The sequence below is a fragment of the Talpa occidentalis genome, unplaced genomic scaffold (assembly GCF_014898055.3).
Source record: "Talpa occidentalis isolate TD23 unplaced genomic scaffold, MPIMG_talOcc4v2.1 talOcc4.10, whole genome shotgun sequence".
Lineage (NCBI taxonomy): Eukaryota > Metazoa > Chordata > Mammalia > Eulipotyphla > Talpidae > Talpa > Talpa occidentalis.
Genome location: NW_023600993.1, coordinates 33,172,755 through 33,188,119, shown reverse-complemented (window position 1 = coordinate 33,188,119; position 15,365 = coordinate 33,172,755). Strand labels below are relative to the sequence as shown.

The 15,365-nt window shown below is 43.3% G+C and overlaps 1 protein-coding gene across 3 annotated transcripts in view; it reads right to left on the bottom strand.

Annotated features, from left to right (window-relative positions):
* Positions 1-15,365, bottom strand: part of KLHL18 (kelch like family member 18) — a 53,654-nt gene that overhangs the window by 21,366 nt on the left and 16,923 nt on the right. For all 3 annotated transcript variants that reach the window (XM_037528082.2, XM_037528090.2, XM_037528096.2), the window contains 2 exons: positions 3,712-3,842; positions 1,039-1,179 (listed from right to left, as the gene is read on the bottom strand). In XM_037528082.2, coding sequence (XP_037383979.1) covers positions 1,039-1,179; positions 3,712-3,842 — 272 coding nt within the window. The remainder of the gene's footprint in view (positions 1-1,038; positions 1,180-3,711; positions 3,843-15,365) is intronic.

Sequence of the window (15,365 nt, the reverse complement as noted above, 5' to 3'; positions counted from 1 at the left end):
GAATGCTGGTCATCAAGCCTGAGGCTTTGTGATTAGAGTAGCTTAGGTGAAGGTTGCGCCTCACACAGTACACAGACACCTCATGGGTACTGTTCTGGTTTCTTCCTGTCTGTACATAGACCTGCACAAATCCTCACCCCCAAGCCTCTCGTGGCTAAAAGGTGGCTTTTATCTTATGACTAAAAGCGCAGAGCCTTGAAGAGGACTAAGAGGTTTCTTATCCGATTAGTCACTAAAAGGTCACTGGCGGGCCTCCCTGGTGGCGCAGGGGTTAAAGACAATGTTATCCAGCTATCTCTGGGCACTGCAGCACGAGTTTGATCCCCAGCTGGCCAGGGAGTAACCCACATGGCAAGGCAGACCCCTCCTGCCTCGCCCCCTGCTCCCCTCAGCAGTGTATTTCAATGGATCTGCCTATTCTGCTCCCCACTCTCTGGTTAATTCTGTCACCTCCCCCCCTGCACCCCTGTCTTACCCCCCAGTTCTTGTATGCATAAATAAATCTTTTTTTTTTTTTTAAGTCACTGGCAAATACTAGACACAGGTAGGGGTACAATCCATGATTCTCACCCTACAAGAACAGTGAATTGTTGCCAAGAGACTGAGAGGGACAGAGAATCCCAGGGGGTGATTTGGGTGGTTTTTTAAAGAGCTAACATAAAAAGGTCAAGAAATCAAGAAGGAAGGAGGATCTAAACAGAGAGAGATGTATGTGGAATAGTTAGTGAGCAAGGAATAAACTGGCTTGTGAGAAGAGTCAGTTAATTCAGTGGCTGGTCAGACTGAAGAGAGGATTAGAAGAGGTATACGTCAGGCCAAGACACAGTGCAGGCAAAGCTCCATAAACCCTAAAATGTCAAATGTTCATCCCAAAGAGGTGGGCACTAGATACTGATTCCAAAAATATGTCATTTCTATAGAGTGACCTCAGCCCACTACCCTCAAAGAAGTCTAGGTGGCTCAAAGACTCAGCAACCAGGGATTCCAGAAAAGAAATGGTCATGCTCTGCACCACAGGTCAGGCCCATCACACCTCACCTTTCTCGGAGGAACGTGCAGCATGCATCTTTGATACTCTGCAGTTGCAGGAAGCTCGCTCCCATCAGCAGTGACTGGACATTTTGCTGGTCAATGGCAAGATGACCATTGTAGGCAAAGTTGATGAGAGCCTCCAGCGCACTGAGATAAAAGAAAAAGATGTTCTTTAGAGATGAGTCTTGGCTCATAGGAGACTCAGGCCCTAAGTGAGCTAACATTATTGCCTGGGGAATGAGCGTGCCCTACTCTAATATCCACTCAACACATGCCCTTTAAGAATTTACCTGAATGGAATAAGTGCTTCATCACAAAGACTCATGCTAGTTTGTAAGTTGTCTTTATATCAAAATAATTCTATTAAATTCTACAAGAGAAAGTAATTTTTCACGAACTTGCTATTGAATGAATCAAAGGTGGTTATTTCCCCATTTGCTTGCATCTATAAATTGTATGAATATAATCATATAAAACTTATGCTCTTTCCAGTGTTCTACACTGTTTTCATGTTTAACATTTTTAATGGCTGCTATACAGCATTCCAACATCTAAATATGCTAAAATGTATTTCCTTTATTAGTAGGCATAACAGCTATTAGTATCTTATTGCCTCATAAATAAAGCTTTTGCTTTATAAATAAAGCTGGGATAAATTTCCAGAGTGAAATTTCCAACATTTTCCCTGGCTTCTAATTCACACTGAGGATGAAATCAGTAGAACTGGATGTGGTCTGGCCTCTGACTGATGTCATCACCTCCACTCTCCTCCCCAACCCTCCCTCTATTCCAAAATACTGATCACACTCTCACCTTAGGGCCTTTGTACTGGCTGCTCTCTCTGTTTGGAGGGTTCTTTCCCCAGATGGTTCATTCCCTCACTTCAATTAAGGTCTTGACTCAAATCACCTCATCAAAGAGGCCTTCCCTGATCACCCTGAAATAGCACAGACCCCCACCATCATTTGCTAGATTTTACTTTGATTTACTTATCTCATATCACTTTCACTTCCCAGTCACACCACGCATGTATTTGTTTATTGTCAATTCTTTTGTACGAGAAAATCAGACCAATGAAAAGAGGTGCTTTCTGTTTTATCACTGTTATACTTCAATGCCCACAGCAGCAAACTCACAGGTGCTCAGTGTATTTCTGTTAAATGAAGTACCCAGAGTGTGCATTGTGATTAGCATGGCTCCTTTGGATATAGACCTCACAGAAGAGTGTGTACAGTTGTTCCTGGAGATCCACTTGTGTCTTTCTTCACAAGTAGCTGACCTGAGATCCCTGCCTTGCAGTAGGGATATAAATCCTCCCCATGTACTGGGGCAGATCACCTTCAATCATCCAAACGTTACCACAGTCTCCAAGCTCCTTTCCCCTAGTTTTCACTATTATGAGATTAAGAAGTTAGGCAACAAATGTTAGGTTACTGACTAATGTTGTGGAGTCACTGGTTTGTTTATTGTTTCCGCACGCGCATACGAGACGTCACTTCCCTGAGTCACTTGGTATGTCTTACTGCTGATTTCCCAGACCTCAGAACAATGCAGGCACATAGTAGGTGAGCAGTGGACCCTTGGATACAGTTTAGATTACAAACATATAGCCTCAGTTCACAGCCTTGCAGCAAAGCCTTTTAAGATACATCAACATGCCTTTTTTCTTTCAAGGACCAAAAAGGAATACTATGAAATATTTATACAAAGTCTTCATGAAGAAATAGGAAAAGTATTTCCATGAAGAAAGTCTAGCACTAAGTGACTCTAGATGTAAGAACAGCACCTAAAGGATATGATTTTTGCAGTTATGATACCACATCCTGACCAGGGCAGAATTTCCAACCTTGGTTCTACTGACATTTGGGGTTAATAATTCTTTGTCATGGAGGGCTGTTTTGGTCACTGAAAGATAATTTTGGGCTTGACCTCCCTGGGCTTCAATTTTCTTATCCATCAAATAACTACAATATCTACCACCTTCTAGACCTGTGTTGTAGTAGCCATTGCCCACATGCGGCTGTTTAAAATTACAATTAAATTAAAATTAAATAAAATGTGGGGGAGGGGAGAAAATGGAAATGGGGGAGACCACAATGGACTGTGCTGGTGGATCATGGGTGCTTTGGTGATGGGAGAACTAAAAAATATTAAAAAAAAATTTGAAACAAAATGTAAAATTCAGTTTCTCAGCCCTACTAGTCACATTTAAAATATTCAATAGCTACATATGGCTAGTGGCTACTCATTTTGGAGTGAACAGAAAATTTCCATCATTGCAGAAAGTTCTAATGACAACACTGTTCTAGACTGAGGAGCAGGGTAACAAATGAAGACACTTATTTGGAAAACCTTCGCCAAATAAAATTGCTAGCATAGAAAAGTGCAGAGAACAATATATACTGCCACCTTTATATACAGTCCTAGTTTAAGTAATTTTCTTCGATTCCAGTTCCTATTAAATGTGTTGCTCTAACAGAGTAAAATCAGCATTAAAAATCTCATCTTGGCCATTTTAGGCTACCAGGTGAGGGTCCAACTTATTTACTAATTGCCTACTATGTGTGTAGAGCTGTGCTAGATGCTATTACCTTCTGCAGGCCCTCAATGGCATTAAAGCACAAGGCTGAAGCTGTACCTGGACAGTAGCCTGTGGAACCTAATGGTGGAATTTAGTACCTTGGGTCCATTCCTTGCATTACAATCTCATCCTGCTTGCACTCCATCATGTCATTTGTAAACATTGCGTGGAAGTACGGGATTGAGGCTGCTAAGACGATCCGGTGAGCACTGAATTTGTGGTCCCCAATCTGTGGGCAAAGTAAAATACAAAGATAGGTACTGAGGAACACAAAATTTAAAAAATCCAACCTGCCCCCTCCACAGCTGAACCCTCTGGCCAACATCACAATGTTACACAAGGCATCCTAGTAAATGACAGCCAGCTTTATCATGGTGCTGTGATGTATTCTAAATTCAATATACTCAGTTACAGTAATGTTTTAATGAGATATTAAAATGGTTCAAAAATATAAGCCTGAATGCTTTGAGTTGTAACTTTTACTTATAGGGCAGTTGTCACTGCATCCCTCCTCACTCAAAGAAAGACTTGATATCTTCAACCATATCCTGATTTCAGTTTTATTAGAAGGTAAATGGAATGGACAAACTGCCCAAGAACACTGAGAATCCTATCAGTAGGTTCTTCAAGAAGAGTAAATACATCGTGACACGAAGAGATAAGAACAAACACGGCTAGACTTCAATAGGGGGCACACACAGGGATAAGGAACATATCAGGTATCATAGGAACAAAAATTGGTGGGTCTCTGGGCACCATCCGGGTTGTGGTAGACCACAAGGAGCCTAGAATTGCTGTTAGGAAAATGATGCTGCAGCAGCTGTGCTGCTGTGGATTGGCCAGTGCTTTAAGTATCCATGGGGCTCAGGCCCATGGTTCTTGCAGGGACAGAGGCAGTTTCTTTCTCCAATTTGTATCAAACTCTCACCAAAACATCCCTAGCATGGGAAGTTCTATAAAGTGCTTTCCAACTATCTGCCATTTATTAAGCTTTAATATTCCCTTTAATAAACTTTGCCATTTTTAGCTCCAAGCCACATAAACATTTTCACTTAAGCACTTTACACTCTGCAGAAAGATCAGTTTTTATTTGTTCATCCAGGATCCATAGCAGTGAAATGTCAGAAAATTCACTACCTGATGCTCATCTCTACGTGCCCATCTTTATTCAAGGATCTTAGCTCATGTTCCGTCACAATGCCCTCCTTTTCACGGAACTATAGGATTATTGTCTATCAACTATCCTTATCACACACACGATCTTCCAAATGCCTACTGACACATACCAGATTCAGCTGCTACTAGTTCCTCTTATAATCCAAGTGTTGCTCTACTTAAAGTTGTTCTTTAAGGCTTAAAGTGAAATCCGGTAGTTTCTGATTCCCTGATTCCTGCTCCCAGGGTCAATGTTTCTTCTCATATTTATCTCCACCTTTCTAAATAATGTAACAATAGTATTACTTCTTGAATGTTTCACTTTTAGTTATTACCTTTGGTAGTCAGTGTCCCAATAGCCCTCAACAATTCCTGCCTTTGTGTAGTGCCTTCTCACAGTCTCAGGATTGGCTTGTGTGACCAACAGAATATAGAAGTGATGACGGTATGTCACATTCAAGGTTAGGTTATAAAATGTACTGTGAATTTTTCTTCTCTGTCCTAGATAACTTGCTCTGGGGGAAGCCAGGTAACAAATCCTGAGAACAGGCCCACATGAGAAGGAACTGAGTCCCCCTCCTACAGCTACCTGAGTGAGCTTGAAAGAGGCGGCCCCGGTGCTAGTCAAGACTTTTCATGACCTTGGCCCAAGGTGACAGGTGGACTGCAACATCATGAGAGATCTCTAAAATGTTCCTGAATCCTGAGCTACAGAAACAGTAAAATAGTAAATATTTGTCATTTTAATTTACCAAGTTTTGGAGTAATTTGTTACGTAGTAAAAGATAATATGGGGGACCTCCCTGGTGGCACAAGGGGTTGGGACACAACCTATGAGGCAATCTGTGGCCACTGCATCACGAGTTTGATCCCCAGCTGGGGGACACCCACGTGGTGTAGCAGACCTCTCCTGACTCGCCTACTGCTCCCCTCAGTGGTGTTCCCCTCAGTGGTGTGTTTCGGTCGGTTGGTCCACCTGTTCTGCTCCCCACTCTGTCTCTGGTGAATCCTCTCACCTCCCATACCTCTGGCCTATACCCCAGTTCTTGTATGCATAAATAAATCTTAAAAAAAAAAAAGATAATAATGGGCCTCCCCTGGTTGGCGCAGCGGTTGAACACTGGGTTGCGAAGCTGCCCGCAGCCTCTGCTGAGCAGGTTCGATCCCTGGACACCGGGTGAGGGTCCCACCTGGCGGGACAGACCTCTCCTGCCGCGCCCGCTGCCCCCTCAGCAGTGTATTTCATCAGTCTGCCTGTTCTGTTTCCTGCTCTGGCTATGGTGGATTCTCTCACCCTCCTGCACTTCTGACTGTACCCAGCACTTGTGTAAATAAATAAATCTTTAAAAAAAAAGATAATAATAGTACCTATTTAATTCTTATTATGGACGATTAGGATTTTGTTGATCTTCTCTTTTTGCTCTACTTTTTCCATCTTTTTGATATAATTATATCAAATGCTGGTTAGATTAAGAGTTGCATTATTAGATCTATATGAATATTACCTGTAGCCAAGCCAGATGAACACTATGATTGTATTTCCTTTACTGTGTGATTTAAATTTTTCCTGTAGATAATAAAAAGGTTTAAAACTCCTTTTTTATGATCAAGCAGGTACCCTTTGTTATCTGCTTGTTCTTGAGATATTTATTTAGGTGATCTTTTTATTTTATACATTTTTTACATCATTTTTCATTTTTGCACAATGTATGCATTTTCATCTTGGTTAAATTCCCCACACAATTTTCACACCTCTTATTTTGACCCTAATCGCTCCTCCCCTCCCCACCTCCATAGTGTGTTTCTGGTTTATAGCTGCTTATTGATTTTGATTTTTACTTTATTATAATTAGTCTTTTTCCTGGTCTTTTATTTAGGTTTTCTAAATGCATCCCTTCCAGCTCCATCCATGTTGCTGCAAATTGCATGAGTTTATCTTTTTTTGATTGCTGAGTAATATTCCATTGTGTATACACACCACAGCTTCTTGATCCAGTCATCTAGTTTTGGGCATTTGGGTTGTTTCCATAGCTTAGCTATTGTAAATAGTGCTGCTATAAACATAGGGGTACAGGTGCCCTTTGGAATTAATGATTCTGTGTCCTTTGGGTAAATACCTAGGAGTGGAATTGCTGGATCATATGGAAGTTCCATCTTTAGCATGTTGAGAAATCTTCACACAGCTTTCCACAGTGGTTGGACCAGTTTGCCCTCCCACCAGCAGTGCAAGAGAGTTCTTTTTCTCCATATCCTCACCAACATTTGTTGTTGTTAGTTTTTTTAATATGTGCCATTCTCACTGGTGTAAGATGGCATTTCGTTGTAGTTTTGATTTGCATTTCCCTGATTACAAGTGATGCTGAACATATTTTCATATGCCTGTTGGCCATTTGCATTTCCTCCTTTTTAGCTCTTCTGCCCATTTTTTGACTGGATTATTTACTTTGTTTTTGTTGAGTCTCTTCAGCTCCTTGTAGATTTTTGTGATTAATCCTTTATCATTAGTGTTTCTCCCCGTCAGGGAGATGTTGAGACATCTCTATCGGAAATCTACCTTACTGGGAGTTCCTTTCACCTTACCTATATTGGAATCCCTGTTTCCTGTATTCCACTTAATCCTTCTTGGTTTTCTCCTTGTTCTGGTGGTGTGTTCTCACAAACTACTCACAGCACAACTGATAAAAGAGTATGTTTTTTTTCTTACAACTAATTCTCCAACTCTATAGACATCAAATGGTGTCCTACAATTTAATTTTATTCTCATGCTAACTATCTAGACTCCACAGGTTAAGAGTTTAGTCCCTGTTTCAGATGCCAATTGCAAGTCTGAGTACTAAGTGGTACTTCTGACTGACCAGCTATAAAATTAGGGTGGGAGAAGGGGTGCTCCTCACAACTACTTCCCCAGGTTAGATAATTTTCTAGAACTGCTCATAGAACTCAGGGAAGTTTACTATTGCAGATTTATTAGAAAGGATCCTATAAAGAATACAAAAGAATAGGGCCTCCCCAGTGATGCAGCAGGTTTAGCAAAGTGCAGTGAAAATGTCCATAGCCTCTGCAGTGCGGGTTCAATCCCGGCCGACCAGGGAGATAACCACATGTTGGGGCAGACCTCTCCTGTCTCGCCCGCTGTTCCCCTCAGCAGTGTATTTCAGTCCGTCTGCCCGTTCTGCTCCCCTCTCTGTCTCTGGTGAATTCTCTCACCCTCCTTCGCCTCTGGCTTGTACCCCTGTTCTTGTATAAATAAATAAATCTTTAAAAAAAAATACAAAAGAATAGCAGATGAAGAGATACAAAGGGTGAGGGGTAGAAAGGTCCTATAAAATTTGAGTATAGTATTTTCCTGGCACAGGGATGCATTTGCCAATGCATAAGCTCTCCAAATCCCACTGTCCTGGGTTTTTATGGCAGTCCAATTATGTAGGCTTGGCTGGTTAAATCATTGGTCACTGGGAATTAGCTTAACCTCTACAACTTTTAGCCTCTCTACCCTCCCTAGAGACTGAGAAATGGAGGTGACAGTTTGAACCTCCTAATCACATGGTTGGTTCTTCTAATAGCCAGCCACATCCTGAAGCTATCTAGGGACTATCAAGGGTTACCTAATTAGCATAACATCAAAGATGTTGATTGTTCCTTTCATCCCTATCACTCAGAAGGTTTTTAGACACTTTTGTGTCAGGAAGCAGGATCAAACACCAAATATTATTAGGGCTTTAACATAAAGACTTAATTTTTAGAATAGGAATAAAAGATACTCATATTACAAGATACATGCATATATGCTCAATATGTCTATAAATGTCTTTAACACCCTCAAACGTGGGCATTAGTTTAGCTGGTTATAAAATTCTTTTTTTTTTTTTTAAAGATTTATTTATTTATTTATTTATACAAGCACTGGGTACAGTCAGAAGCGCTGGAGGGTGAGAGAATTCACCAGAGCAGGGAGCAGAGCAGGCAGAAGGACTGAAGTACACTGCTGAGGGGAGCAGCGGGCGGCAGGAGAGGTCTGCGCACCATGTGGGACCCTCCTCCAGTGGCCGGGGAGCAGCCGGGGATCGAACCTGCACTGCAGAGGCTGCGGGCAGCTTCGCAACCCAGCGCTGAACCGCTGCACCACCGGGGAGGCTCATGGTTATAAAATTCTAAGTTGAGAATTTTTCCATCAGAAATTTAAAGGTATTACTCCACTGACTTCCAGTTTGTTGTTTTTGAGAAAATTAATGCTACAATGAATACTAATCCTAAGTATATAGCTGTTCTCTCTAAAGGCTTTAGGAGCTTCTCTTTATTCTCAGAGATCACAAATCTCACACTCGTGTACCTTGATGCTGCTTTTTTATTCATGTGCTTTATCAATTTAGATACTATTTTAGTTGTGGGATTACCTTTTCATACCATTTCTTTGATAATTTTCTCCTCTATTATCTATTGTTCTCTTCCTTTATTGTTTTCCAAAAGTTCCCTTAAAAAAAATTTCATCCAGGGCCTCCCTTGGTGGCGCAGGTGGATGAGCACCGTGCTGTGAGGCTGTCCATGGCCTCTGCAGCACTGGTTCAATCCTGGCCAGCCGGCGAGGGTCCCACATGATGCAGTGGACCTCTCCTGTCGTGCCCGCTGCTCCTCTCAGTGTATTTCACCAGTCTGCCTGTTCTGTTCCCCGCTCTGTCTCTGGTGAATCATCTCACTCTCCCCTGCATCTGGCCTGTACCCCAGTTCTTATATAAAAATAAGATAAAATAAATAAATCTTTAAAAAAAATTTCATCCATCTTTTATGAATGTAATACTTTCTCTAACTTATATTTCTCAAGATATTACAGTTAAAAACTTGCTATAGACCCTTAGCTATCTGCTCATATATATTTTCAAAAACTTTGTAAAGAGGGCCTCCCTGGTGTCACAAGGAATTAAGCACCGCACTATGAAGCAATCCGAAGCCTCTGTAGCACGAGTTCAATTCCCAGCCAGCCAGGAAGAAACCCACATGGCGAGGCAGACCTCTCCTGTCTCGCCCGCTGCTCCTCTCAGCAGTGTATTTCAGTCAATCTGCCTATTCTGTTCCCTGCTGTGTCTCTGGTAGATCCTCTCACCCCCCGCACCTCTGGCCTGTACCCCAGCTCTTGTATGCATAAATAAATAAATCTTAGGGCCTCCCCGGTGGCGCAGCGGTTGAGCGCTGGGTTGCGAAGCTGCCCGTGGTCTCTGCGGCGCCGGTTCGATCCCCGGCTGCTCCCCGGCCACTAGAGGAGGGTCCCACATGGTGCGCAGACCTCCCCTGCCGCCCGCTGCTCCCCTCAGCAGTGTACTTTGGTCCTTCTGCCTGCTCTGCTCCCCGCTCTGGCTCTGGTGAATTCTCTCACCCTCCCTCGCTTCTGACTGTACCCAGTGCTTGGATAAATAAATAAATCTTTTTAAAAAAAAATCTTAAAAAAAAACTTTTTAAAGAGTTATTTTATTTAGTTATGTATACAAGAGCCAGGGTGTAGGCCAGAGGTGCAGGGGGACTGAGAGAATTTACCAGAGACAGAGTGGGGAGCAGAACAGGTGGATCTACTGAAATATACTGCTGATGGGAGCAGTGGGCGAGACAGGAGAGGTCTGCTGTGCCATATAGGTCAGTTCCCTGGCCAGGGATCTAACTTGTGTTGCAGTGGCTGCTGATAGCTTCATGTTGCTGAGACTTAACCTCCTGCATCACCAGGGAAGCCCTATCTGCTCATATTTTTTAAAGCCATTTGAACATTCTGTGTGTGGGGGTAGGCTTGTCAACCTGTGCATTCCACATTAGGGTGATAAGGCAAGAGTCTGTCTTTTTATTGAGAATTCCTAGATAAAGTCAGTATCCTTAGGACTTTCTCTCTAAGGCTAATTTTATCAGAAAAGTCCTCTTCCAATCATTTGCATGGCAGTCTTGCTTGCAGTATCTGGAAATTGGGTGAGGGGGATGATCATACCAATTCACTATCTAGAACTTTCTCTTAAAGTCCTTATTTTCAGTTCATTGTATATTCAATCCCCTTTTCAGTGTTTGGTGTTGAAGAATTCACAGCCTCTGGTTCAATATCTAAGACTAAAACTCCTATCTTCTGAGAGAATGGGAAGGCATCATAGATCTCTAATTGCTTTTCACACAGGCTTACAACTAATCTTTCTCGGCTTCTCCAGTTCTGGAGCTATTCCAGGGTTCTACATTACAAATCCCCCTTTTTCATTTCGTCCCCACCAGGCACTTTTTTAAAAAAAAAGATTTATTTTGGGCCTCCCCTGGTGGCACAGGCGGTTGAGCGCAGCACTGTGAAGCTGTCTACAGCCTCTGCTGCGTGGGTTCAATCCCAGCTGGCCGGTGAGAATCCCACATGGTACGGCAGATCTGTCCTGTCTCGCCCGCTGTTTCCCTCAGCAGTGTATTTCAGCCAGTCTGCCTGTTCTGGTACCTGCTCTGTCTCTGGTGAATGCTCTCACCCTCCCGTGCATCTGGCCTGTTCCCTGGTTCTTGTATGCATGAATAAATAAATCTTTAAAGGGCCTCCCCTGGTGGCGGAGCGGTTGAGCGCTGGGCAGCGAAGTTGCCTGCAGCCTCTACAGCGCCGGTTTGATCCCTGGCCACCAGCAAGGGTCCCACATGGCACACAGACCTCTCCTGCCGCGCCCGCTGCTTCCTTCAGCTGTGTATTTCGTTGATCTGCCTGTTCTCTTCCCTGCTCTGGCTCTGGTGAATTCTCTCACCCTCCCGTGCTTCTGGCTGTATCCAGTGCTTCTATAAATAAATCAATCTTTAAAAAAAAATAAAAATTTTTTTTATTTACGGCTTCCTGGTGGCACAGAGGTTGAGCACTGGGTTGAAAAGTTGCCCGTAGCCTCTGCAGCACTGGTTTGATCCCCGGCCGCCAGGCGAGGGTCCCACATGGAGTGCAGACCTCTCCTGCCACCAGCTGCTCCCCTCAGCAGTGTATGTCGTCAGTCTGCCTGCTCTGCTTTCCGCTCTGGCTCTGGTGAATTCTCTCATCCTCCCGCACTTCTGACTGTACCCAGTGCTTGTATAAATAAATCAATCTTAAAAAAAAAAAAAAAAAAAAAAAAAAGAACTGGGGTATAGCCAGAGGTGCGGGGGGTGAGAGGATTCACCAGAGACAGAGTGGGGAGCAGAACAGGTAGACTGACTGAAATACACTTCTGAGGAGAGCAGTGGGTGAGAAGATTGCTGCACCATGTGGGTGAGCTCCCTGGCCGGGGATCAAACTCATGCTGCAGTAGCTGGCAATAGCTTGATAGTGTTGAGACTTAACCCCTGCACCACCAGGGAGGCCCCCTACCCAGCACTTTTAGTTCCTTTGTGTTACTAAATCTATCAAAAAGCATGCTTTCTGGCTTCAACATTTAATTGATGTATTATTTGCTAATATCTCTTTTCGCTCTTACAATCATTTAAATGGCATTACAGGAGGGAATGAAGATTCAAATGTATATTCAATTTGCTTTTATTTATTTTTTTTTTTTTTAATAGAGGCATGTTTTATTTATTTGTTTGTTTGTTTGTTTGTTTTGTTTATACATGCACTGGGTACAGTCAGAAGCGCGGGAGGGTGAGAGAATTCACCGAGCCAGAGCGGGGAGCAGAGCAGGCAGAAGGACCGAAGTACACTGCTGAGGGGAGCAGCGGGCGGCAGGAGAGGTCTGCGCGCCATGTGGGACCCTCCTCTGGTGGCCGGGGAGCAGCCGGGGATCGAACCGGCGCTGCAGAGGCCGCGGGCAGCTTCGCAACCCAGCGCTCAACCACTGCGCCAACGGGGAGGCCCTCAATTTGCTTTTAAATTGCTATACATTTATTTTTCATATGGAAAGTAAACAGAAGACAAAAGAATAAGCTGTGTGTGCATGAACTAGGTGACCTGATTTCCTAAAAAAGCTCAGCTACAGAGAAGCAGGCCTATCTTGGAATATGCTAGCAGGATTACATCTAAGTTTTGTGTTTAGTTTAGGGAAACAACAAATTTATCTTTAGCTAAAATCTTAGGGTCTTAACTTTGTGAAATGCCTTTAAAAACACAAATATCCTTATTGGTAATCTTGGTTTCAAAATGGCACTTAAAAAAAAAGATGATAATTTGAGTTCCTTCTGCTAAGTACCCATTATGAATATTTTCTATTTTAGTCCTGAAACCTAGCCAGCAGGGGTGGGAGTAGGAATGCAGGGAGCCCCCAACCTCAGCATGACAACCTCTGTCATACATGTAGCTGTAACTATACCCCTCACATCATCACATGAAGACAGTCCAGCATATATATCTGGGCTTCATCTAGTCTGCAGAAGACAAACCACAGCTGAGAAGCATCTAGAATCTCATCATGATCAGTGGCAAAGTTAAAATCTAGATGTCCCGATGGTAGTCATAAAGCATCCTCCTGGGGTTATTTATAAAGGAAGACAGACCTGAAATCACAATTTGCTATTCCCTAGTTGTCTGAGCTTGGTTTTGTTAGAACAAACTCTGATGACTCCATCCCCTGATGACTTTATGGCCTTCATTCCCACCACCACACCAAAGAGATCTCAGTTGCTGCAAGTAAAATTCCCAGCATCCCATGAACCTGACTACCTGAAAGGGGGTTTGCTTGGGACCACGGTTACAGATCAGTGGCCATGCTTGATATATATGTGTGGTCTCTTGCTACTATGACCCAATTTGTACTCTGGTACTGCTGGGGAGGAGAAGAGGAGGAGACATGTAGAGAAACTTGGAAGACATACTTGGAAAAGATATATAGGTAAGAGACGTGTGGGAGGACTACTCCTGGTCTTTGGCAGAGACATTGGCAGCTGCTGTTCTGACTTCACAGTGGATTATCTGGTACATTATGAATTCTGAATCCCCATTCAATCTCAGCTCTTTGGAATCTGCTTAGCCCTCTGCTGGTGGTTGCCTAACAGAAGGCACCTTAGACTTGTGGCAAGTTTTCAGGCCTCAGCAGCCCTTCTTTAGGCTGACCCTATTTGGTTGGGCATTTGCCCATAAGAGGGTGGATAATCTAGGGAGGTTTGTTGAGAATCTATTATTAAAAATATCCTTTCCTCTCTATTTCATCAATTCTATTAAAGATCTGTCATACTTAAAAAAAAGTCAAAATGCTTGTCAATCTCTTCCTGTACCCATGCACAACCCACATGACATACAAACTGTGCCAGCTTCCACAAATCTCTTCCCATCCCTCCCATAGCCCGAATTTCTTAGTTTCTATCTCTGTAAATAAAGGACTTTAACTGGATCAGGTTTCTCAATATACTAGCTGTGCAATAATTATAGCTTAACATGAATTCAGTAAAGTTTTCTTTTTTATTATGATGGCTTCTATATATATTTGAAGAGTAATTGTACACACATGTAAAAGATATATTTTTCTGGCTTACAGATTAGTATACATGTGGATTTGAAGGCATTGTGCAATATTTCTGGGAAACCCCCATGGCATGGGACCCTACATAAGAGGTGAGATGGTCCCTCCTGTTAGTAGAATCTAACACTATGACTAAGCAAAAGGAACTAGACTTGCTTTCACACACACACACACCTCCTCTCGTGCTCTTCTTAGGAGAGACTGGGAAGCTCTGCATTTTAAGCCCTGCCCTGATGGTATTTTTGGGTCAACAGGAATAGTTTAGCATCAGAGGCAGGTGGAGCTCAAGATTCAACAGCTGCTTATCCAAGCAGGACAAGCAGCAGGGAAAAATGTGAGTTGGGAGTAACTGAGACAAGTGCTCCCAAAGCAAGCAAAAGATACACCCAGAATAGATTTCTCTTTGGTGGGAAACACTTTGACAGTGTTGCTTTTACCTTCAAGGAGCTTGCAATGAATATAAATAAGACAATATATGAACAGTAAAGTGTAGACAGAACAACCTTGGGATCAATGGTGTTTAAGCTTTTAGATGGCACAAGGGATTCTGAAAGTGCATTAAGTAGTAATCCATAATTTTACTAGGCACAGGGCCTCCCTGGTGGCGCAGGCGGTTGAGTGTTGCACTGTGAGGCTGTCTGCAGCCTCTGCAGCGCGGGTTTGATACCGGCTGGCCGGCGAAAATCCCACATGGCGCGGCAGACCTCTCCTGTCTTGCGCTGCTCCCCTCAGCAGTGTATTTCTGTCGTCTGCCTGTTCTGTTCGCCACTCTATCTCTGGTGAATCCTCTCACCCTCCTGCACATCTGGCCTGTACTCTGGTTCTTGTATAAATAAATAAATCTTTAAAAAAAAATTTTTACTAGGCACAAATGTGAATCATAAAGGCTATGAAGCTGGTCTGTAAGAATGAGTATAAAATGGTACACAGTAGCGACAGATTAACCTCTAAAATTCCTTTAAGTTAGAAAGTCAATAATTGTAACTTCTTTAAGATAGCATATTTTGGGGCCTCCCCGGTGGCGCAGCAGTTGAGTGCTGGGTTGCGAGGCTGCCCGCTGCCTCTGCGGCGCCGGTTCGATTCCCAGTTGCTCCCCGGCCACCGGAGGAGGGTCCCACATGGCGTGCAGACCTCTCCTGCCGCCCGCTGCTCCCCTCAGCGGTGTACTTCGGTCCTTCTGCCTGCTCTGCTCCCCG